The sequence below is a fragment of the Anolis carolinensis genome, unplaced genomic scaffold (assembly GCF_035594765.1).
Source record: "Anolis carolinensis isolate JA03-04 unplaced genomic scaffold, rAnoCar3.1.pri scaffold_11, whole genome shotgun sequence".
In the NCBI taxonomy this organism is placed as follows: domain Eukaryota; kingdom Metazoa; phylum Chordata; class Lepidosauria; order Squamata; family Dactyloidae; genus Anolis; species Anolis carolinensis.
The window spans coordinates 2,473,490-2,498,689 of NW_026943822.1; the positions used below are offsets into that span (position 1 = coordinate 2,473,490).

Below are 25,200 nucleotides of genomic sequence, written 5' to 3' on the forward strand. Positions count from 1 at the left end.
CTGCCATAGATGTGGGCGAAACGTCAGGAGAGAATACTTCTAGAACATGGCCAGACAGCCCGGAAAACATCCAACAACCCTGTAAACAATGTTGCCGCTGAACCTTAATGCTGCCCAGCATGGTTTGCCAGGTTCTTGACAATCCCCAGAAGGCAGCATGTTTATTGAGTCTCTCTGATGGGCCGTCATGCGTAATCTAAACACATAAACTTGAATGGGTTGCAGGGACCTCTGCAGAGGCTACAGAGAGAGATGCTCAGCATCACCCCTGAGGTGGCAAGAAGAACGAATGGGGGCTGTAGAATCCCTCCTGCTGCTGAGTCATACCAAACAAGTCATGCCAGACTAATCTGATCTCTTTTTTCGATAGAGTTATGAGTTGGGTCGATACAGGGAATGCCGTGGATGTGGTGTACCTGGATTTCAGTAAGGCCTTCGACAAAGTCCCCCACGACCTTCTGGCAAACAAACTAGTAAAATGTGGGCTAGACAAAACTACGGTTAGGTGGATCTGCAATTGGCTAAGCGAACAAACCCAAAGGGTGATTCTCACCAATGCGTCGTCTTCATCATGGAAAGAAGTCACGAGTGGAGTGCCACAAGCAGGGCTCCGTCCTGGGCCCGGTTCTGTTCAACATCTTTATTAACGACTTAGACGAAGGGTTAGAAGGCACGATCATCAAGTTTGCAGACGACACAAAACTGGGAGGGAGAGCTAACACTCCAGAAGACAGGAGCAGAATTCAAAACGATCTTGACAGACTAGAGAGATGGGCCGAAACTAACAAAATGAAGTTCAACAGGGACAAATGCAAGATACTTCACTTCGGCAGAAAAAATGGAAATCAAAGAGACAGAATGGGGGACGCCTGGCTTGACAGCAGTGTGTGCGAAAAAGACCTTGGAGTCCTCGTGGGGAACAAGTTAAACATGAGCCAACAATGTGATGCAGCAGCTAAAAAAGCCAACGGGATTCTGGCCTCATCAATAGGGGAATAGCGTCTAGATCCAGGGAAGTCTCTTCTGCCTTGGTCAGACCACACCTGGAATCACACTGTGTCCAATTTTGGGCACCACAGTTGAAGGGAGATGTTGACAAGCTGGAAAGCGTCCAGAGGAGGGCGACTAAAATGATCAAAGGTCTGGAGAACAAGCCCTATGAGGAGCGGCTTAAAGAGCTGGGCATGTTTAGCCTGCAGAAGAGAAGGCTGAGAGGAGACATGATAGCCATGTACAAATACGTGAAGGGAAGTCCTAGGGAGGAGGGAGCAAGCTTGTTTTCTGCTGCCCTGCAGACTAGGACGCAAGGGAACAAGGGCTTCCAACTACAGGAAAGGAGATTCCACCTGAACATCAGGAAGAACTTCCTCACTGTGAGAAGGGCTGTTCGGCAGTGGAACTCTCTGCCCTGGACTGTGGTGGAGGCTCCTTCTTTGGAGGCTTTTAAGCAGAGGCTGGATGGCCATCTGTCAGGGGTGCTTTGAATGTGATTTCCTGCTTCTTGGCAGATTGGGGTTGGACTGGATGGCCCATGAGGTCTCTTCCATCTCTACTATTCTGATTCTATGCAACTGAAGGGCTCAGGAAGAGGGGGCTTGGCACCGATCTCAAGGGCGAGGAGGTGGTGCCGTGCCACTTGGCATGTGGACGAGACATTGTGGGGGCGGCAAAGGGGGCTGTGGTCCCTCAGCCACGGTGCTCCTTCCACAATACTCACTCACTCAGCTCCATGGCTACCCAGATATGTGTCTGCAGGGCCATCCAAGTGCCCTTCCTTCCCTGGGAGTTGTGTCCCGACGAGGGTCCACGGGAGGGCTGGGCAAGAGAGGAGGAGGAGGAGGAGGGGGGGCAGGACTGGTGTGGACTTGTCGGCTCCCAGTGTTCTGCTGGACTTGATGGGTCTCCCAAAACCCATCTTGAAATGCTCCCTTTCTTATGATTTCATGCACATGGATGGCGCTCGACCCTGGGTCTAGGTTCACTTGAACCTGAAAGATATGGTTGTCAAAAGATTTCTTCTGTACTAGGGAAAAATAAAACTTGTGCAAATATCCATTTTCACTTTGAATCTTCAATGGCTAACTGATGAGACAGGAAGAAACTGAAGAAACTGAAGAAGAGCCAGAAAGCAGGGAGAAAGAGGAAAGAGAAGTCCTCTGCGGCCCCTGCCTGTCTAGAAATAATGGGGCCGGGCTGTGGCGCAGGCTGTTGAGCAACCAGCTGCAATGAATCACTCTGACCAGGAGGTCATGAGTTCGAGGCCAGCTCGGAGCCCCGTGTTTGTCTCTGTCTTTGTTCTATGTTAAGGCATTGAATGTTTGCCTTATATGTGTCATGTGATCCTCCCTGAGTCCCCTTCGGGGTGAGAAAGAAGAAATATAAATACTGTAAATAAAAATAATAAATAATAATAATAAATAAGTCACTCACTGATAAATGCCAAATACAGTAGAGTCTCACTTATCCAACATTCACTTAGCCAACATTCAGGATTATCCAACACAGTTTGCCTCCTGCCCAGATTCACGGCTGTTTCTCTAGGCAGCAAGGATTGAATTTTTTAGGGATTTAATTTCCGAGAACGTTGCTACTGTATGTTCATTTTATGCAATTCTATCTTTATTTGTAGTCAATTTGTTAGGAGCCAATTTTTTTAGTCAATATTTTCAATACATTGCGATGTTTTGATGCTAAATTTTTAAATACAGTAGAGTCTCACTTATCCAACACTTGCTTATCCAACGTTCTGGATTATCCAACACATTTTTGTAGTCAATGTTTTCAATACATCATGATATTTTGGTACTAAATTCATAAATACAGTAATTATTACTACATAGCATTACTGCGTATTGAACTACTTTTTCTGTCAAATTTGTTGTATAACATGTTTTGGTGCTTAATTTGTAAAATCATAACTTAATTTGATGTTTAATAGGCTTCTCCTTAATCTCTCCTTATTATCCAACATATTTGCTTATCCAACGTTCTGCCGGCCCGTTTATGTTGGATAAGTGAGACTCTACTGTACCGTAATTACAACACAACGTCACACTGTATTGAACTGCTTTTTCTGGTGATTTGTTGTAAAGCATAATGTTTTGGTGCTTAATTTGTAAAGTCATAATGTAATTTGACGTTTAATGGGCTTTTTCTTAATCCCAACTTATTATCAAACATTTTTGCTTATCCAACATTCTGCCGGCCTGTTTATGTTGGATAAGTGAGACTCTACTGTAATACCAGGCAACCCAGGTGGCGAAGTGGGTTAAAGCGCTGAGCTGCTGAACTTGCGGACCGAAAGGTCCCAGGTTCAAATTCTGGGAGCGGAATGAGCACCCGCGTTAGCCACAGCCCTAGCAGTTCGAAAACATGCAAATGTGAGTAGATCAATAGGTACCACTCCAGCGGGAAGGTAACGCTGCTCCATGCAGTCATGCCAATGGCCACATGACCTGGAGATGTCTATGGACAATGCCGGCTCTTCGGCTTAGAAATGGAGATGAGCACCAACCCCCAGAGTTGGTCACGACTGGACTTAACATCAGAGAAAACCTTTACCTTTACCTTTACTGTAATACCAAACAAGAGAGGGAGACCGATCTGGCCGTAATGTTGTTGTATTTGGTCATGTGGATACTCCCACCCTGTATCCACAGGACTGAAATCCAGGGTTTCATTTCCCTGCCTCTGGAAAAATACAACTTCTAGTCATTTTCTGTTGTAATTCTACGGTGTGCATCTGCCAGAAGTTGACTAATGAGACTCACTGGAGGACCGAATGATGGCTGCGCATGTGGGATGCCACTCATCCCCGGGAAATGAGTGGCATCCCACATGTGGGGGTGCTTTGAATGCGATTTCCTGCTTCTTAGCGGGGGGGTTGGACTGGATGGCCCATGAGGTCTCTTCCAACTCTACTATTCTATGATTCTATGATTCTAAATACACTTTGCCCCACCTGTGTGCCCATCCAGCCCATTTATACTGGTGCAGAGCACTTTGTCCGCACCGCCTAGAGCTGCGAGGGAAATAACCAAGCCAACGCCACCCTCTTGCTTTTGAACATGGTCATTATTGTTATTATCAAGTTCTGAGAAAAACATCCCGCTGTCTGGGATCAACTCCCAGAGGTCCCAGAGATGTGCCGAGTGTCATTACAGATGCAAAGGCGAGGAGGTGCAGGAGAGCAGGGCTCCTTCGGGAAGCGCAGCAGGCGAGGCCAGGCCACCGGAATGGATGGGAGGCGCAAAGAGTTCTGCTCCTTTCTTCTCCTGCCGGCTCAGCCCCACGGTGTCCCAGGAGGGTTGGGCTACAGAGCGAGAGAGGCCTTGACGTGCCAGGGAAGAGTGTGGTCAAGGTGGGGAAGGGGCTCCGGAAGAGTGAAGGCGGCTCCTGGCGGGACAGGGCTGGGTCAGGTCAGCGCTGATCGGACTCAACATCGGCCTCCTTCGCTGCAGCTCCACAGAGTCCCCTGGCTCAGTAGTGGCTGGCTAATTCCTAAGCACGTTGACCGTTCAACTTGGTTATGGGGCAGAAACCTCTGGCTGCAAAGGGGAGAGCAAAGGGTGCGAATCCAGCCGGCTTTGCAGCCACCCAAAAGCCCGCCGTGGTCATGCCGAGATCATTGGCGCCAGTGGGGATTGGCACCAGAGGTTGCCTCTCCTGCCTCCAAGAGGATGGGGGGTGATGCCATGGGGCCCCTCCCTTTGCCCAGGCGACTAACCTGAGGGCCGTGAGCCCCGGGCGTGGCTGGGGAGTCCTCTTGGAGGGCCGGGCTGGACCCCTTCTGTTCCCTTTGCTTCCTGGCCAACTTGGAGAGCTCAGCGTGGATGGTCTGCAGAAGGGGCAGAAAACAAGAAGAATACAATCTCTGAGGACACCTGCCATAGATGTGGGCGAAACGTCGGGAGAGAATACTTCTGGAACATGGCCATACAACCCGGAAAATATACAACAACTCTGTGATCCTGGCCGTGAAAGCCTTCGACAACACAAGCTGAAGTGAGTTACTTGGCAAATCCAACTCAAGGTGTTAGTAGTGCTCGACAAAGCCCTACTAGTTTGAAACCCAACTTTCTTGGTTCTGAACTCCCAGGGATTTACGACTAGGCGTGGGAAGACACTATGAAATTCGCAAGGTCTTAGAATAATAGAGTTGGAAGAGACCTCGCAGGCCATCCAGTCCAACCCCATTCTGCCAAGAAGCAGGAAATCGTATTCAAAGCACCCCTGACAGTTCTGCGAAGGCAAGGTTGGGTGATGGCTGAATTCCCTTGCATGGAAACAAGGCATGTTTTTAGTCCTAGTTGTGATGATTTAACTCTGGCACTGGATGCCATACCAAGATAATCTCACCCCAACACTTGCCCTGAATCCTGTATTCAATTTGTAACTGGATGATTGACCAAACCCAAAAGGTGCTCATCAATGGGTCTTCTTTATCCTGGAGAAAAGGGACGAATGGGGGGCCACAGGGTTCTTTTCTAGGCCCGGTGCAATCCAACATTTTTATAGATGACTTTCTATGATGGAATAGAAGGCTTGCCAGAGTGAGTGACCCTTTGCTAGCCTTCCTGGAGGACAGGCAGGGAGTGTCAGGGTATTGTGTATTGTGAAATGTTAAAATCAATCTGGGTTCTTAGAAATGCCTTATGTGTTAGTTCTTCGGCAAGGCATTTCAGCAGTTATGGAGTTAATGAGAGTCTGCTATGATTAATGTATCACAGGACCAATGGGGTCAAGTTTGTTTTGACCGGGACTTACTTTCTTGTTCCTGTGGAATGCAGAGGAGTTTCCTGAGCAGTGTGTGTGTGTGTGCATGAGTCGCTTCGGCAAGAGCACTCGTGGAGGAAAGGACTGATTTGCTCTGTTTGTATATAGTCATGTAAATAAAGATATATTGCCGTTGGATTTCCAACCGAACCCTCGTCTGCTGGAGTGTGTTTGTCCAGTGCTGTTTTTCCACACGGGGAGACAGTCTGGAGAAGGAGGTGAAGACCGGGATGGTGAATTTTTGGATTTCACTCTGCTACCCATCATCCCCTGACAGGGAGGGCACGGTCCCCCAGTTCCATGGATGGAGGGGGGAGCAGCGGAAGAAGGGGTCCCTTCGCCCCAATCCTTCACCTGCCCTACAGGCCCAGGGCGCTCTGGATTCCCTGCCGCCGCCCTCCTCACCTTTGTGGCCGGGTCCAGGTGGAGGGCCCGCTTCAGGACCGCCATGGCCGCCTGGTCCTCCCCCTGCTCAGACAGCAGCTGCAAGGAAGACAGCACAGGGATGAGGATGAGAAAGATGTCCGTTTATTTATATCCCACTTCTCCTCTCCACAACGGAGGCTCAAAGTGGCTACAGAGAAAACTCAACATTATGGGGATCTCAAAATTATAAATAATAATAATAACAATAACAAGACGACCGCAGTACAAACTAGAGCTGACAGCTAGCACAACAAAACATTACATGGGAAGTTCCTTGACAAAATTGAAGGAAAAGCTGACAAGGAGAAGACCTGGCTCTGGCTCACGAATGGGACCCTGAAGAAGGAGACAGAAGGCCTGATCCTTGTAGCCCAGGAGCAAGCCATCAGAACAAAGGCAATTAAGGCCAAGATCGAAAAATCAACTGATGACCCAAAATGCAGACTGTGCAAGTAATATTACATTTAATGTATAATATATATGTTATTAGATTGTATTATTATTAGTATAATATTATATTACATTATAACATTATTATCAATATTATATGTATATAATATTTGCACTTTTTACCTTTGTGAATTTGATATAGACAAAGGGTCTATTCCCATCCCAATTTGCACTTCCAAGAATTTGCAGCACTTTTATCAGTCACATCGTGTTTACAATATTTATATGGTGCACCTTACCCATTCTACTTTTACAAACTCTCCGTTTTAATCCATGTTTTTATTAGCTCTTGTCATTTGTTTTTATTGGCTAATGTTTAAATTTTTATAATTGTGCATGTCTCTTGTCTATTGTTGTGTTTTATATTGCTATTGTTTTTATTCGGGCTCGGCCTCATGTAAGCCTCCCTGAGTCCCCTTTGGGGAGATAGAAGCAGGGAATAAAAATAAAGTTCTTCTTATTCTTACTTCTTATCCTTCTTCTTCTTATTATTATAATATACAATATATTATATATTTATAAATTATTGTATCTATATATATGTGTTCTGACCGTTTTTACCTTAAAATAAACAAAGAATCTACAACACCCAGAACCACAAAATTAAACAACACAACCCAACACCCTTGCGGCTGGGTTTAAACAACTAAGCCACAATTCAAATCAAGATCTGTCGCCCACACAAACCCAAACACACACAAAAAAGATGTGTGCTTGTATTACATATATATGTATATAAAATTAGCATAGCATGTTGCTATTGGCACAGGAGACAAGATGGAACTATCCGTTGGATTTTTGGTTGTGTGTATATGAAATGTAAATCAAGTGTTTCTGCTGTTTTGCAAGTGTGTTTCAGCAATGAAACAGTTAACAGCAGGCCAGTTTGACTGATAGCCTGCTGTGACCTATGAGACATGATTTCCGGCCTTGGAGGTCGGAACTTCCTTCGGACTAAGGAATGTGTTTTCTTATCTCTCTGTTGTACTGTGGGAGACGAGACGAGCAGAAGAATGCCGGCTTCTAGCGATGGGATTTGCTAATTGTAAATATCTCTGTAAATATTAAATAGATGTTTGAACTTCAGATGTCTTTGTCTGACATTGGAGGAATTGGTGAGGGCAGAAGTTCACCAATTCGTCAAGGTGATGGTCCGGAGCACGATTGATCGATGGTTTTGAAGAAACCCACCAACGCGCACCCTGAACCTGGCTCTGCATTATGACATGATCTTCCTGGCTCTCAGGTTGGTATAAAGTTATTCAATTCTATTCTATGCCGGCCCTACCTTGCCTTTCCGGAAGAGTGCCTTGACATTGTCGGGGTCCAGCTGCAGGACCCGGTCGCAGGACCCCAGGGCCTCCTCCGGCTGCTGCAGCTTCATCTGTGCAGCCGCAGAGTTGTTGAGGCATTTGAGCTCCAGGTCTCGCTGCTCCTCTTCCTCCTCGGGGCTCAGGGTGCCTGCGGAAGGGCCGCACAAGGGCCTCACCCCCAGGCAGGCAGAGGCCTGGCCAGGAGCCCCCCACTCATCTCCAGGCTTTGGGGTCTGAGCTACCTCCCTTCCTTCCAATGTGCCAAAGCTCAACTGCCTCTGAAGAGCCCAGATCTTGGGACCTAGTTAGGCTGGGGCCTAGTGTTTCAGGTCCCAGGGGCCTCACCTTCCCCTGGCAAGAGCAGCAGCTGTAGGGCCTCCTGGTAGCAGCGCAGGGCCCGCTGGAAGTCCTCCCTCTCGAAGTGGAAGTTGCCCCACTCCCGCCGACGGTTGCACAGTCCGAAGCGCTCTGAGGCGGTCAAGAGAGCCGGATTGGGACCATCCTGCACCTGCAGCAGGGTCACCTCATAGAGCAGAGTGGCGTTGGGGGGAATGTCAGGCTCCCTGCAGAGGAGGAGGAGGAGGAAGAACGTGTTTGGGGTGGTCCATTGATTCCACCCCCAGCCCCTTCTTCCCTGGACAAAAGGGCCTTACCTGCCCAGAGAGCCATAGGCACAGGTTGGGCTGACCAGAAAAAGGGCGACCTCTCCCACCTGCATGGAGGGGACAGCAAGCTCCAGGGCCTGAGGAAGAGGAGGAGAAGGGTCAAGGGGAGGGAGAGCAGCCACGAGCCCAGCCCCGGGAGGCCCCCTTCGTAGCCGTTGCCCCCACAGGCTGTGCAAAGGCTGTGGTCCAAAGACCAGCAGATACACCACTGAGAGGATGCCCAAAACACGGGAGGGCCAAGAGGCCTGTTATTTGAAAACAACTGCACCCAGTCTCCGGACACATATCCTTTTGGAAATAAACGGCAGTCATAACCTTGTGGAAAAGGGAAATGATGTCATACCCGTTTGGCAAATGTGAATCTCCATGAACATGTGGAGACCACCTTTTGAAAACCTCTAGTCAAGAAAAGCATGACCTTATTAGATGTCAATTCTTTGAACAAGTGATATTCATAAGCATTCATGTAATGGCACACAGGTAACTCCGCTGTTAAACTGTCTTTGAACAGCCAAGGATAAAAACATGCCACTACAGAGGATGGATAGCAGAGGAGGGTTATACAGTAGAGTCTCATTTATCCAACACTCGCTTATCCAACGTTCTGGATTATCCAACGCATTTTTGTAGTCAATGTTTTCAATACATCATGATATTTTGGTACTAAATTCGTAAATACAGTAATTACAACATAACATTACTGCGTATTGAACCGCTTTTTCTGTCAAATTTGTTGTGTAACATGATGTTTTGGTGCTTAATTTGTAAAATCATAACGTAATTTGATGTTTAATAGGCTTTTCCTTAATCCCTCCTTATTATCCAACATATTCACTTATCCAACATTCTGCCGGCCCGTTTATGTTGGATAAGTGAGAGTCTACTGTAGCTGAAATTGCAGTTGTAATTGTAATTGCAGTTGGACTTGTCCAGAACATATACACTCCCCTTTAAAAAACCTTTTAAAGTATGCACTCAGAGGGTTGTTGTATGTTTTCCAGGCTGTCTGGCCATGTTCTAGAAGTATTCTCTCCTGACATTTCGCCGACATCTATGGCAGGCATCCTCAGAGGTTGTGAGGTATGGAGAAACTATATATTAAACTTATATTTACCTTCCTTGCTTAGTTTCTCCATACCTCACAACCTCTGAGGATGCCTGCCATAGATGTGGGCAAAACGTCAGGAGAGAATACTTCTAGAACATGGCCATACAGCCCGGAAAACATACAACAACCCTGTGATCCTGGCCATGAAAGCCTTCGACAACACATATGTACTCAGAGATAAAAAGAAGCCTTTTTTGAAAAATAACACATCTTGTTTACTCATAAGCATTTCGTATTACTTCACCATACAGGCACATCTCTTATTGAAGTTTAGTTACAGATAGGATGTAGTTCTCTGTGTGTTTAGTACACAGGGTATCATTCTTAATCAATAGTTCATAGTTTTTAGGTATAGCTGTACTCACTGAAGTCCATAAGTGCAAACAGCAACATGCATCAGCTTGTTGCATCATACTAAGGTGTGATGCAAACATGCATCTACCTCCACCAAGGCAAAAATGGGCATGATCAAAAACAAAGATGGCAAGGACCTAACAGAAGCTGAAGAGACCAAGAAAAGGTGGTGAGAATATACAGAAGATCTGTATAGGAAGGATAATAATATAGAGGATAGCTTTGATGGTATGGTGAGTGAATTAGAACCAGACATCCTGAGGAGTGAGGTTGAATGGGCCTTAAGAAGCATTGCTAATAACAAGGCAGCAGGAGAGGACGGGATCCCAGCTGACCTGTTTAAAATCTTGAAAGATGATGCTGTCAAGGTGATGCATGCCAAATGCCAGCAAATATGGAAAACACAAGATTGGCCATCAGATTGGAAAAAATCAATTTACATCCCCATACCAAAAAAGGGAAATGCTAAAGAATGCTCAAACTTCCGTACAGTGGCACTTATTTCACACGCCAGTAAGGTAATGCTCAGGATCCTGCAAGGAAGACTCCAGCAAGACATGGAGTGAGAGGTGTAAAGCAGACTGACTAAAAAATTGAGTCCCGAGTCTGAACATGCTCAGTATAATCACGTCTATAACACCTGTTAAAGAGGTGCAGTCAAACTGGCAAATTAACATATACATAGAATACAGGTTAGCAAATATATATGTTAACAAATAAATAGTGCAAGGTTTGGGAGGTTGCGATTTCCAATGCCTGTGGCCATCTGCCACCTCCTCATCCGCCCCCGTCCTTCTTGTATTCAGAGGCTCACGCTCACCTGGATGGCCTCCCATTGGCCCAGGACGAAGGTCAGCCGGGGGTCCCTCTCCACCAGGCTCCCGTCCTCCAAGGCGCCCAGCAGCTTCACGGCCATTTCCTGCCCCGCCTGCGGCCGGCTACCATGGCCCTGCTTCACCAGGCACTTCCTCAGGCACTTCCCTTCTGGGGGGCAAAGGGAGTGGGTCAGAAAAGTCATATGTAGAAGAGCCCCCCACCCATCCCCTCCATCCCCCACTATACTCACCAGCAAGGTCCTCCCAGTCACCCGCCTCCCACAGCGCCTGGAAGCTTCCGTTGGGGCCCATCAGGTGCTCCAGGCGCCGGTAGAAGGCCCTCTCCTCTTGCTGGGGGGCAGGCGCTGGGATGGAGGTGTGGGGCAGAGAGAACTGGACCCTGCGGGGCAGGCGGGGGCTGCTTCGGGACCCCGGACCCCCACGGGGTGATAGCGAAGGTGGAGGTGAAGGTGGCAGGGGCGAGGTGAGCCCCGTCCCGGCTTCTTCTCCCACCTCTGACGGGCCCCGCGGCCCCTCCGGCATCAGCCGGCGGTCCCCCTCCATGGCCCCCCTCCGTCGGCACCAAGGGGCCCTGTGTGGCTGGAGTGCAGGAGCCAGGATGGCAGCAGAAGCAGCGGCAGAGGGAGGCTGAGCGGCTGCTAATGCAATTAGGGCCTCAGCTGGCGATTATAGAGTAAGCCCTTCTCGCCCCCGCTGCTGCCGGCGCTTGCACGCTCCCCTCCAGACCCAAGTGGGCCACCCTCAAGGAAGCTCTGAGGGATGGGCCAGCGGGGTAGAGTGGCCCTTGCCCTTCCTGTGGACCCCAAAAGCCAGAGGAGGAGAGAGCAAGGAGGCTCGGGCTCAGCTTTCCTGGCTGGGAATCATCCCCGACATTTCCAACTGGCCACTGCCCTCAAACTGTACCTCCGCTTGTGGGTTTCCATAAGCCCACCCCCCCATTGCTAATTGTACAGCAACATCTGGCCTGATGGGGTTCCTCTGGAGGGATGCTGAAACACACACACACACCCCGCCTTGATTTGGCTGGCAGATTAGAGACTAATGCCCATGGCTCTAATAGGCTTAGCAAGAGGGGCACGTGGCCAGTTAGCCTGGGCTGGCATGGGGCTGAGGAGGGGGGCAGAGCGGGCCTCTAGGGCCCCTTCCCCTCGTGGCAACTGGGCAGATGCCGGTGACTGCCGAAAAAGCTCTGCCCTGCCTGCCTGCGGGAAAAAAACCCTCTTGGCAAGAGGAAACCAAGCAGAAGAGCCCCAGGGATTCAAAAATCAGAACAGTAAATAAGAAGCAACACTTAGGAACTAGGGGCAGCTAACAAAGGATGCTCCCAGGCAGAAAGTAGCCAGTAGATGAAGCCATTCAATGCAAATTAGGGTGATTAACTGCAACATTCACACTGGCCTCCAACTGACAAGAGTTCTTCCCCGAACCTGGACTTCCCACAGATATATATAAACCTTATTTATTTACTTACAGTATTTATATTCCGCCCTTCTTTCTCACCCCGAAGGGGACTCAGAGCGGATCACATTATACATACATAGGGCAAACATTCAATGCCCATAAACACATCAAACAGAGACTGAGACAGACAGACGCAGAGGCAATTTAACCTTCTCCTGAGGGGATGTTCAATTCTGGCCACAGGGGGGAGCAGCTGCTTCATCATCCACTCTGACGGCACTTCCTCATTCCAGGTTGTAAATTAGTTAACCTTGCCTCCCCACTTTTTTTTAATAAGTGGTACCTTATTTCCTACTTGATAGATGCAACTATCTTTCGGGTTGCTAGGTCAGCAATGAGCAGGGGCTATTTTTTATTTTTAATTGACAGGTGCTCACCCCGCCACGGGCTGGCCTCGAACTCATGACCTCATGGTCAGAGTGATTTATTGCAGCTGCTCAACAGCCTGCGCCACAGCCCGGCTTCCTTGCTTAGTTTCTCCATACCTCACAATCTCTGAGGAAGCCTGCCATAGATGTGGGCGGAACGTCAGGAGAGAATACTTTTAAATCATAGCCATACAGCCCGGAAAACATACAACAACCAAGCCCCAGGGAGCCTGGTTCGGGAGATCAGTCCCAGGCCCAGGGGAGAGTCCGGGGCTAAAAGGGAAGCCTGCACCCGGGCCCCATAGGCTTTGGGCTCCATCCATCCTTGAAAAGGGGCCAACACATTTTTGAATCAGGTCAAAAGATTCCCCCGGCCTCTGAAGGGACAAGACAACCAGCCATCCTGGCGCCAGGTGGAAAAGGCAAAGGTGTCTGCCCTTGGAATCAGGCAAAGGGAGGGTGCCAATACAACTCAGCATGGAAGTCGTGGGAGGGTGGTGAGCCAGCCTATTTCAATGCAGGATGATGGGAAGGAGAAGGGCAGGAGAACACTCTTCCCCCAACCCTTCCAGCCTCTGCTGCTCCGTAACCAACTCTTCCGCAAAATCTCATCTCCCAAACTAAGCACATGCGAAGTGTGGGTGACAATGAAATCCTCCCTTCCTGAAACAGGGCTGGAGCAAAACACCAGGAAAGGGGCACACAGCAGCCCCAGCTTCCGATGCCCCACCAAGGGCCTCAGGGCACCCCTCCCAGAGAACCTCCTAGGTAAGAGCGGGCACAGCAGCATCACACAAAAGCAGGTAAGTGGGGGCCTAAAGGGGTATTTTATTGATCCTCTCCTCAAAATGTACAAAAAATTAGAAAACAAGCCCCCCACCCTCCCACAAACATTAACCAGTCCAGGGCACCCACAGCGAGCGCGGTGGCCAAGAGGCGAGGAGGCATGGCCAAGTGGTGGTGCCCTTGGCCCGGCCCTCCTCGGCCGCTCCCGCTTCACTTTCAAGGACGGAGGTTGCGATGGCGGGACAAAGGGACCGGCCTCCGCGCTCAGGGGCCACTGGGCTCCTCCGCAGGCAAAGTGACAGTCGAGGCAAGCCCCCCTTCCTCCTCCTCCTCCTCACAGATCTTCCTTGGGCGCTGCCTTCTTCTTCTTCTTGGGTTTCTCATCCTCCTGCAGGACAGGCGGGTAGGTGGCCTCCCGCTTCAAGTAGCTGACAAAGTCACTCACCTCACGGCCCCCCTGCAAAAGGCAAGCGGGAACCAGGTTGAAGACCCTTCCTAGACATCTTGCGGGCCAATTTCACTGCAACCTAGAGAGCAGGGTCCTCTGGGCTCCCAGCATTCCCATGGGCTCCCCTTCCCCATCATGATCCATACAAAGGAGCCCTCCTTTGTCATCTTGCTCTAGAGGTCAATTATAATACACTAGAGTCTCACTTATCCAAGCTAAATGGGCCGGCAGAAGCTTGGATAAGTGAATATGTTGGATAATAAGGAGGGATTAAGGAAAAGCCTATTAAACATCAAATTAGGTTATGATTTTACAAATTAAGCACCAAAACATAAAGTTATACAACAAATTTGACAGAAAAAATAGTTCAATACGCAGTAATGTTATGCTGTAATTACTGTATTTACGAATTTAGCACCAAACTATCACGATATATTGAAAGCATTGACTACAAAAATGGCTTGCATAATTCAGAGGCTTGGATAAGCGAGGCTTGGATAAGTGAGACTCTACTGTAACTATAATAATATCCACCTCTTCTCGTGGAACCACAAGACTTACCTCATATTTCTTTGGATTCTGCTTGCTTCCCGCAGGAGAAAAGTAAATGGTGGGGAACCTGCCAAAGAGGACAAAGAAGTTAGCCGGCACCTTCAGCAGAGAGACTTGCAGGAAAGGCCCTTTGTGCTGCAGGCTTCAGCGCACATCTTCCTCTGAAGCGAGCATGGGCGGGCGCAAGGCCATGAATGCCCATCTCTAGGCATCCATGCTATCACATGGGCACAGGTAGGGCTCTTACCCTCGGACTTCGTAGGGAGAAGGCACATCGTTGGCTGTGGCGTCCATCTTGGCAATGACAATGTTAGGATCGTTGCTGAGCTGTTGAGAGGCAAGCCAGTCAACTGTTATGACAGGCGGCAGCAGCAGCACGTAACACATTTTTTGTCCTCGTGGTGCTGCTTCCCCCCTGCCCGCCCACTTTCTCCCATGTGGCGTCAACCACACTCCAACCCACCTTCTCCCCTAGCTCTTTGTACTTGGGCTCCAGGTTCTTGCAATGGCCACACCATGGTGCATAGAACTCTATAAGGACATCTTTGCCTTCCGCGTTGACTATCTCATCAAAGTTCTCAGCCACAATCACCTGGGAAGAGAACACAGAGGATGGGGAAAAAAACCAGAACAGAAAGGCAAGGCCAGAGACTGATTGCCATTTAGAAATGAGTGTAAATCATGTCCTCCTCCAGATATCCTTGGACTACAGTTCCCAAAAGCCCTAAGACAAGTGTGAGTAAGTAAGTAAGTAAGTAACTTTATTCTTATATCCCGCCACCATTTCCAGACAGGGACTCAGGGCGGCTAACAAAACAAATACAACAGTTAAAACACATTACAGTAAATAAAACCACAATAAAATTGACACTAGAAAACAATAATTACAATGATCATAAAACTCATTTAAAAGCATAAAATGAGTAAAAACATAGTAAAATGGAATGAACCACCAGGTTAATGGAGGGGGGTAGTATGGGGGGGACATTTAAACTAAAGTGCAGTAATATTGTCATAAAGTGCTGTGGGACAAACGATAAGATGGAAAATATTTTTAATCGTTTACAGGGGATGGGTGTCCACTTAATTATAAAGCGGGAACAGTGCGTGAGAAATATATTGATTTAATTTAGGACATGGGGACTGAGTTATTCAAATGCACAGCGAAAAAACCAAGTTTTTAACTGCTTTTTAAAAGATGCAATGGTGGGAGCCTGCCTGATCTCCCTTGGGAGGGGGGCCACAACCAAGAAGGCCCGCACCCTCGTCCCCGCCAACCTGAGTGTGTGTGTGTGGGGGGGGGGGGGGGGCAGGGGCGGGAGCTCTTACCTTCACAGGCCCCTCATTGTTTTCTGGGATGGGTTCGGACTTCAAGTATCTTTTCAGGTTCCCATCAAAATAATCCTGGAGGAATCTCTCCAAGGCCTTCCCATCACGCCTGCACAACAGACAAAGACAGGAGAGCCCATTCAGCCACCCTTCTCCCACAGTCATTCTGTCCCGACCTGCGGCTGCGTCAAAGAGACACTTACGAGAACTCCTCCTGCATGGCGTACTTCTCCCCCTTGGCCGTCCTGAGGGCCACAACGGGGACATCGCTGGTGGAGCTGTCCAGGCCAAACTCCGAGATCTCGTGGCCAAAGGTCTTTGAACTGGCAACGGCAAAGTTGAGCTTGTGCCCAGCATCCAGGAAACTCCGGGCCACTTTCATCACCCTGCAAACACAATGCCGTCAGCGGTGCCATGAAGCCAGTGGCCCTCCCGGCTGAAGGGGGCCTCTGCCCAGCCCAACGAGCCCCCTTGGCTCTCAGGATGAGGGGCCCTTGGTGTCACAGCACTCAGACCAGGCCCAGAGTCTGCAGGAGAGGGGAGCCTTGGGAGCTGAGCCGTGCCATTGGGATGCAGAGTGGGCCCTGGTCTGAAAACACACGCGTTGAGGCACAGTGCCCTAAATATTTCTAGCCCCTATTTCCCAATCAGAAGCTAAAAACAAGGAGATTAAAGATACAATAGTTTAATCTGCAGAAAAATGCTAAGGGGTGGTTACAAATTGCAAAAGTGGAGTACCACCCTTGGCTGTCCTGCATCCTGAGTTTTATAATGTCAGATTGATGCAAACATTCTGGACCAGAATGAAGAAGACAAGGCCAGGAAGACATCTTTCCATCATGTCTCCTGTATCAATTTAATGATATAATAATAAATAATAATATACTAAACTAATATTATAATATTATATTGTATATACAATATTATGATGTAATATAATGTAATAATTCACTATTATAATTGTATATTTATATTACATGCAATACAGTAGAGTCTCACTTATCCAAGCCTCGCTTATCCAAGCCTCTGGATTATCCAAGCCATTTTTGTAGTCAATGTTTTCAATATATTGTGATATTTTGGTGTCAAATTTGCTGTATAACATGAATGTTTTGGTGCTTAATTTGTAATATCATAACCTAATTTGATGTTTAATAGGCTTTTCCTTAATCCCTCCTTATTATCCAACATATTTGCTTATCCAAGCTTCTGCCGGCCCATTTAGCTTGGATAAGTGAGACTCTACTGTATTACTAATAATACTGCAATATAGTCATATAATATAATATATTGTATGTATATATACTTGTAAACTGCCCTTCGGGGAGAAGGGCGGGATATAAGTGTCGCAAAGTATAATAATAATAATAACACACACACGCAATCCAACCTTTTCCCTCTTTCCTGTTTGCATTTTCCCCTCTCAACACAATCTTTCAATTCAGCATCTCTGTGTCTCTCTGTTCTTAAACATCTTGTTTTGAAAAACATTTCCTCTGCAATTTTCCCTCCTTCCATCTCTGTCAAGTCATTTGGATCTCTTCTCCACATTTTACCCACCATCTCTTTCTCTAGTACTTGGCAATGCTTATATCTCCCAATGCCTTCACTCTTTACTCTCTTCTTACTCTCCTTCCTTCCCTCCCTTTAATCAGTTCTTTCACCATCTCTTTTGTTATAAAATTCAAATTTCAAGTCCCAGCGTTTCACACTGCACTGGAAATCAAAGGCAAAGGGAATAGCTGCAGCCCACTTGCTGTACAGAAGAGACCCCCCCCCCCCCCCCCCCGGCACACAACTCTGGGCCAAGAGTGGCTGAGGAATCCCAGGAGGGAGTGCCCCCCCCCCCCCGCCGTTTCAAAGCTTTGTGTCCTAGGCATCAGCTGGAGAGGCAACTCACCTGTTCCGCCAGTAGTTTGACCCTTTGGGATTCTTTTCGTAATCCACGTCGTAATACGCCACAAGCAGGTCCTTTCCTTGGATCAGCTCTTTGTTGTCTTCCGTCATGTGCGGGCAGAGGCCGAATCTGAAGAACAAAAGGAGCCCCAGGCGCATTCTTAGTGTGCAGAAGGACGGACGCGGGACCAGCCCCCCACTGGGGAAACGGCAGCAACGGCAGCACTCACATGTTCTCCTGAAGGAACTTCTTGATCTTGCCAGTGGTGATCTTGTCTTCCGTGTATCGAACAGAGTTCTCCTCAAATTTGTTGGCCAGGTGCAGAGGACGGAACAGGAAGATTCCCCTGGAAAAAGTTAGCCAATGCAGCTGAGAGGCAGGCAAGGCATCCCCCCTCCCTTTGGCAATGTTGTTTGGTGTGCCTTTAAATTGCTGCCTGTCATGGGGAGTTTTTGGCAAGATTTGATCAAAGACTTGTTCCCCTACCACATTATTAATTCCATGTCAGCGTGGAGCCATTGGAAACTTATCTTTGTATTTTGATTCATCTCACCTAGAAGAGAGCTTTGGTGACAAGATGGAATGTGTTGCCATCAGCTTTTAGATAGATATATAGATATATATATACACACACACACACACACACACACAAACACACACGGAATGTTCTAAAAGGAATTGTTCTTATGACTTGGTTTCTGTTAAACACTTCACTACTCTTTGTTTGTGTGGTCTAAATACAGGGTGTTTGAAAAAGAACTCAGTAGTTTTAAGTATAAACACATTAAAACTAGGGAGTTCTTTTTCAAACACTCGATATAATAATAAAAAATGAAAGACAGGAATTCCATTTTTTCAGTGTTCTCAATGGGAAGGATGTTATAAAATTCCCTTATCTTCTGAACAACTCTGGTGCATTCTTTTGTGAGATAACTGCACATTTTATTCTTGAGATGAGTAACTCTTCATTATGCTTTCCTTTTTATCTGTTACTTCCTCTGGTTGTACAGGTCTGTGTTGTTGCTGCTGTCTTGCTATTGCCTTTCTCAACAACTGAGTGTGACTGAGCATGAATTGCAACCCTGGTTTCGTGGAGTAGGACACTGACGTCACTAGGCTACGCTGCCTCAAGGTACAGGGGCTTCTTGGATGGATTCATTCCCCTGCGGCTGTGACTTGCCTGGGGCTGCAGTGGCCAAATGTGGATTCAAGCCCTGCTCTGCCTGAGTCCCATCAGATATTCATCCTGCTAAGAGGCAGGCTGTTACCCCAAACAGCTCTCAGGAGAGGCTCAGCCGCTCTTTCCACCTCAGCTTTCTGCCAATGAGGCAGCAGGTGGCTCAACCATTCCCCAGGGAAAGGTAATTGATAAGTCAGTAGGCACCTCAAGCCCTGGCTTGCTTTCTCCCTTCTAGGAACGGGACAAACAAGCCAAAGCCAATCCCCCAAGAGATTTCACAGAGGTAGCCCCTTCCTGCAAGAGGCCAAATAGGGCTAGGGCTCAAGTCAAGAGCCTAAAAGCCTAAAGCCATGCCAAGGATAACATTAACACACTTTTCCTTTCAACAGAGATTACAATGGGTCTTATCAGAGAGATATGCCAAGGAAGAATTTGCAAAATGGGTGAGAAAAAGTGTCCTGAAACACAACCCCGAAACTAGAACGTAAGAAACGTGCGCAACATTTTAGAAAGAACAGCTGAGAGTGCTGCAGAGGCCCACGGAACACTTACTCGCCATCCGGCTCATACTTCTTGATCAGCTCTTCGTCGCTGGTGTGCCCAAAGCGGTAGTTGTCCCGCAAGTTGCTTGCCGCTTTCATGAACTCGGAGTGAGCGTCACCAAACAGCTCCTTGAAGAAGCCTGAAAGACAATGCAAGGGGAAATCGAGGCCGAGTCAGAAAGGGACAGGAGATGCTCTTCAGCCGTTCCAATGACCAAACACGTTAAAGTCCTCTTTCCCTCCCTCTCCCCCCATCCGTGTGCCTGTCTTGCCTCCTAAAGAAAAGACTTCTCCTTGACACTTTGTTAGAAGATGAAGACAACCTCTACTGATTTTGTTTCATAGATACCAAGGTTTGGGCCCTCGTTGCCGTTGGAGGCCTTCTGCACACAGACCCCTCACTCACTCACCCACTACCGCAGCATCCTTTTCGCTGATGAACTTCTCAAACGTATCAGATCGTAGGGCAACCGAGGCAGGACCGGCCTGTTTCTTGAGATGGCTCACAATTCCATCTTGGGAGAAAAGCACAATGGCATGATTAGGACCCCACACACGGCTCATAGATTGCACCACAAGGGCCACAAGCCCCTCCCTCTCTGTTTAAGGAAGTCTGTCTATCCAATGTCCTTTAATGTGGCATTGGCCCCACTGAGCTGCAGTCCAAGATAGGGAAAGGGTAAGGTTTAGATTAGTGCGAGGTAGGGCTTTGTTTGAATTTGGTTGAGACTTCTGTTGGAGTTAGTGGTTAGGATTAATGCAGCATTGATCCCACTGAGCCACAGCCCAATACAGGGATGGCCATGGGACGCCACAAGCCCCACAAGCCAATAATTATTTTTCATCAGATATAAATTCAGGTCATTTTTACAGAGGCTTTTGTGCTGAATTCAGACCTGTGTTTATTTTTAATCTATCATATGCAGTTTTTGCAATGAGGCTAATTAAATAATTAATTCATTTATACAATTATATCAATTAGATTCTATTGATATCAGTGCGTAAATGCATTATTTGATTAGTCCCATCACAAAAACGAAATGATATAGAAAAAATACAGATCTGAATCCAGCGCAAAAAACCCCCTCTAAGAATGACCTAAAATTAGATCTGATGAAAAATAATTATTGGCTTGTGTTACAAGAACATGATGCAAAATGTGCAGACTTTACAGTAGTCCACTGTAATGTACAGTTCGTCCTATTTTAAAAAGTTCGCGTGATGGAAAAAAATAAAGATAAAGACATACAGCAGAGTCTCACTTATCCAAGCCTCTGGATTATCCAAGCCATTTCTGTAGTCAAGGTTTTCAATATATCGTGATATTTTGGTGCTAAATTTGTAAACACAGCAATTATATCATAACATTACTGCGTATTGAACTACTTTTTCTGTCAAATTTGTTGTCTAACATGATGTTTTGGTGAAACATCATAACCTAATTTGATGTTTAATAGGCTTTTCCTTAATCCCTCCTTATTATCCAAGATATTCGCTTATCCAAGCTTCTGCCGGCCCGTTTAGCTTGGATAAGTGAGACTCCACTGTATTTAAAATAAGCATAAAATCGATTTAAACTGTGCCACCCTCATTTCTGATGATTATAAAAAGGATTGGATTTTGTTGGCTTGTCACCCCTCCCCCCATCTGCATCCCCATGGGCTCCCAGGAGCAGAGGAGCCCCACAAGCCCACCTGCCGTCCTGGGTCCATCGTAGGTCCCTGACTCTTCCCCGTTGCGGAAGATCTTGAGCGTCGGGTAGCCACTCACGCCGTACTTGTTGCAGGTGTTGGAGTTGGCCGTGCAGTCAACCTGCAGAAGAGGAAGGAGCGCAGCCACATCCTTAGTGGGGAGGAACCTGACACAAGTTTGGCCTGTGCGGCAGGAAGGACAGACTCCTGGAGGCCCCCCCCCCCCAAAACACCTGCTTTCAGCGTCCTCAGTCTAAGATAGGCCACAGGACCCTCCCTCTGACTCCCCATGGGAACGTGGCTGTTGTTCTTATGATGCTGATGATGACTGTATGAAGGTGCAACACTCACCTTGACCAGCGGGACCACGCCCTTCAGCCGGGTGGCTGCTGACTCGTACTCGGGGGCCAGGCGCTTGCAGTGGCCACACCTGCAGATGACAGAGGACCCTGTCAGGCCCTGCCCCACAGATGCCCCACCCCCTCTCTGATTCCTCCTCTGGACTAAGATCTAGCTCCCAGACTGAACTGGATTCCACCCCAGCTCAAGAACCTGCCCTGCATTTTGAAATTTATCTGAAATACATTATTTTTTTAAATTGCAGGCATGACATTAAGAGCACATGCATGTACCGTTTTTGAGAGAACCACTGAAATGCATCAAACTCAAACAGAATTATCACCATGAAACAAAATGTAACAATAAGAGGATTCCAGGTATTGAACATGGCATTTCTGGATCTCAGTGTGCAATCAAGAACAACATCATTGAGCAAAAGCATACTTTAAGGACATAATCCAAATAGGAGAAGGCCTGTCAAGAGTTCAGTTTACATCCTATTTTTGGTGACTTACAGAACCCAGCTGTGACATTTTCAAATCTTTTAGATTTTTCAAAGTATATCCTTGTGTAAGTTTTAAATGCCAGATATTACTGCCATTATTTGCAAAATTTTAAAACTGCTTCAATTTGAAGAGGCAAACAGCAGTAGTCCTGCATCTTGTTTACAAAAGTGGGGGGCTCTAATAAATTTACTTAATAAATTAACAGTTTGACGCTGCCTAGACTGCCTTGGCTCCCAACATATCTCATTCCCTTGTCTGCATTTTGAAATGGATAAGCATAATCCAATCAATGTGTATTTATTGGGAGTGACTGTGAACAGAAGCCATCATAACATCAAAGCTAGGCAAGAGCAGGCATGGGCCGACTTTGGCCCTCCTCCAGGTATTTTGGACTTCAACTTCCACAATAGTTCCAAAGAGCTGTCTAAATCTGTCTAAGCAGGCATGGGCAAACTTGGGCCCTCCAAGTGTTTTGGACTTCTAACTCCCACAATTCCTAACAGCTGATTGTTAGAAACTGTGGGAGTTGAAGTCCAAAACACCTGGAGGGCCCAAATTTGCCCATGCCTGGGTTAAACCCTTGGGCCAGCTGACCTGCTGACCTGAAGGTTGGGTTGCTGATGTGAGCTCCCGCCTGTCAGCTCTAGCTTGCGAGAACATGAGAGAATCCTCCCAGCAACACATCCGGGCATCCCCTGGGCAACACCTCTGTCAATGGCCAATTCTCTCACACCAGAAGCAACTTGCTGTATGCTCTCAAGTCGCTTCTGACATGATAAAAAATTATGCTGATCTTCAACTCTCATGTCGTGGTGGCACAATGGGTTAAACCATTGAGAACTGTTGACCTGAAAGGTTGCTAGGGTAGTTCAATGGGTTAAACCCATGTGCTGACCTGAAGGTTGCTGGATCGAATCCGTGAGAAAGGGGTGAACTCCTGGCTGTCAGCTCTAGCTTGCGAGGACATGAGAGAATCCTCCCAACTAACACATTTGGGTTCCCCTAGGCAACGTCTGTCGGCGGCCAATTCTCTCACACCAGAAGCAACTTGCAGCGTGCTCTCAAGTAGCTTCTGACATGATAAAAAATTATACTGATAATACTGATCTTCAACCCTCATGCTGCAGTGGCGCGATGGGTTAAAACATTGTGAAAAGATGACCTGAAGGTTAGGTTACTACGGTGGCCCAATGAATTAAACCGTTGTGCCAGCTGAACTGCTGACCTGAACACTGCCAGTTTGAATCCACATGCGCTCCCGTCTGTCAGCTCTAGCTTGCAAGGACAAAAGATAAGTCTCCCAGCTAACACATCTGCGTGTCCCCTGGGCAACGTCTTTGTAGACGGCCGAGTCTCTCACACCAGAAGCGACTCGCAGTATGTTCTCAAGTCACTTCTGACATGATTAAAAAACCCTCATGCCTTTCTTGACATGTCCATATTTACTTCCTTTCCATGTCTGAGTTGTATACTTAGTAGTAATACTTATACTGAGCTGTATACTAATAGCAATTGTGTACTAATATTAATAACTGTTCATTCTGTGTCCTATGGAGGCGAAAGGGGGGGTCTCCTTTAAGAGAAGGAAGGTTGCAGCTTCCGCAGAGGAGGGCCCCGCCCCCTCCGGGCAGCCAATGGGGAGCAGCCACGGCGGGAGGCCCCGCCCCCACCGGCATTCGGGGGCGCCCCTGAGGGTCGAGGCCCTGAGTCGCCTCGGAGCCCCGCGCTCAGCCCTCCCGTCCCCCCCTCGTTCCCCTTCAGGCCTCGAAACCAACCACGGCGCGTAGAACTCGACCAAGGCGACGCTGCGGTCCGAAAGGCCGCTGTCGAAGTCGTCGTCGCCGAGCTCGATCACGTCGGAGGCCCCGCCCGGCCTGGGCGCGAGGGCGGCGAGGAGCAGCGCGAGCAGCAGGGCCTCCATGGACACCCGGAGACGGAGAGGACGCGCGAGGCGGAGGGAGAGGCGGCGGCGGCGGCTTTCGCTTTCTGTGGCGCTCGCTCGCCGCAGCGGGAAGCTAAAAGAGCGGCCGGAAGTCCTGCCCCCTCCGGAAGAGAGGCCGGATCTGCAGTGTGGCAGGCGCTCATTGGCCGGCGCCTGAGGACTCGCGACCAATCGGGGAGTCCCGCGACGGGTGGGGGCGGGGCCTCGCCTTGTCGCCAAGGCGACGCCTAGAGCAGCGCTCTTCCCAGAAGCGCGGCCCCGCCCTCCTCCTGCTATCAGAGGATCCGGGAGTTGGAAAGGATCTCGCGAGACCATCCTGCCCCACCCACTTCTGCCACTGTCAGAGCCCTCCCTGCAGATAGCCATCCAGACTCTGCTTAAATATGTCAGGATGGACTTACATTGCCATATAATAATAATCATCATCATCATCTATCTATATATATATATAAAAGAGTGATGGCATCAGGGCAGCGGACAAAACAACAAAACTACAGGCCCCCCCCAACCTCGAAATTTGACAACACAACCCATCATTCACGGCTCTAGGTTGATACAACAAAAAGAAAAGAAAAATAAAGTCCTAATTACAGGGAAAGGAATAATAGTTTTTATCCAATTGCTGCCAGTTAGAAGGCTAAGTTCCGCCCACTTAGTCTCCTAGCAACCCACTCAGCCCAGGGCACAGGCAGTTAGGCCTCACTTAGGCCTCTTCCACAGATTATCAGATTTTAACTGGATTATATGGCAGTGTAGACTCAAGGCCCTTCCACATCTATATAACCCATTTAGAATCTTATATTATCTGCTTTGAACTGGATTATCTTGACTCCACACTGCCATATTATCCACTTCAGTGTGCATACTAAACATAAAGACAGCCATACAACAGACATTCAATACCATCACTAGCTCAACAATTTCTCACCAGCACCACCAGACAATGCCACAGCAATGCGTGGCCGGGCACAGCTAGTATATATATATATATAAAAGAGTGATGGCATCATGGCGACCCACAAAACAACAAAACTACAGGCCCCCCAACCTCGAAATTTGACGACACAACCCGTCATCCACGGCTCTAGGTTGATACAACAAAAAGAAAAGAAAAATCAAGTCCTAATTAGAGAGAGAGGAATAATTGCTTTTATCCAATTGCTGCCAGTTAGAAGGCTAAGCTCCTCCAACTTGGTCTCCTAGCAACCCAATAAAAATAATAAAAAACACTA

At 47.9% G+C, this 25,200-nt stretch overlaps 2 protein-coding genes across 3 annotated transcripts; both read right to left on the reverse strand.

The window, feature by feature from the left end:
- Positions 1-4,055: 4,055 nt before the first annotated feature.
- Positions 4,056-13,421, reverse strand: LOC103281377 (FKBP prolyl isomerase 8). Of its 2 annotated transcripts, XM_062963620.1 has the most exons (8): positions 11,158-13,421; positions 10,912-11,075; positions 8,618-8,706; positions 8,310-8,527; positions 7,940-8,112; positions 6,181-6,258; positions 4,727-4,837; positions 4,056-4,547 (listed from the first exon to the last, which is right to left on the reverse strand). In XM_062963620.1, the coding sequence occupies exons 1-8, from the start codon at positions 11,468-11,470 to the stop codon at positions 4,527-4,529; spliced, it is 1,167 nt and encodes a 388-aa protein (XP_062819690.1). In that variant the 5' UTR covers positions 11,471-13,421; the 3' UTR covers positions 4,056-4,526. The 2 variants fall into 2 exon arrangements, with proteins under 2 accessions (XP_062819690.1, XP_062819689.1); XM_062963619.1 differs by having other exon boundaries at positions 4,056-4,837.
- A 143-nt stretch (positions 13,422-13,564) lies between these two features.
- Positions 13,565-24,298, reverse strand: pdia3 (protein disulfide isomerase family A member 3). The gene is made up of 13 exons (XM_062963618.1): positions 23,802-24,298; positions 21,533-21,611; positions 21,185-21,302; positions 19,901-20,005; positions 19,501-19,630; positions 17,998-18,114; positions 17,772-17,897; positions 16,075-16,257; positions 15,872-15,980; positions 15,006-15,134; positions 14,790-14,869; positions 14,552-14,609; positions 13,565-13,999 (listed from the first exon to the last, which is right to left on the reverse strand). Exons 1-13 carry the CDS (start codon positions 24,281-24,283, stop codon positions 13,877-13,879), a joined length of 1,839 nt encoding a protein of 612 aa, XP_062819688.1. The 5' UTR covers positions 24,284-24,298; the 3' UTR covers positions 13,565-13,876.
- Positions 24,299-25,200: the final 902 nt, after the last annotated feature.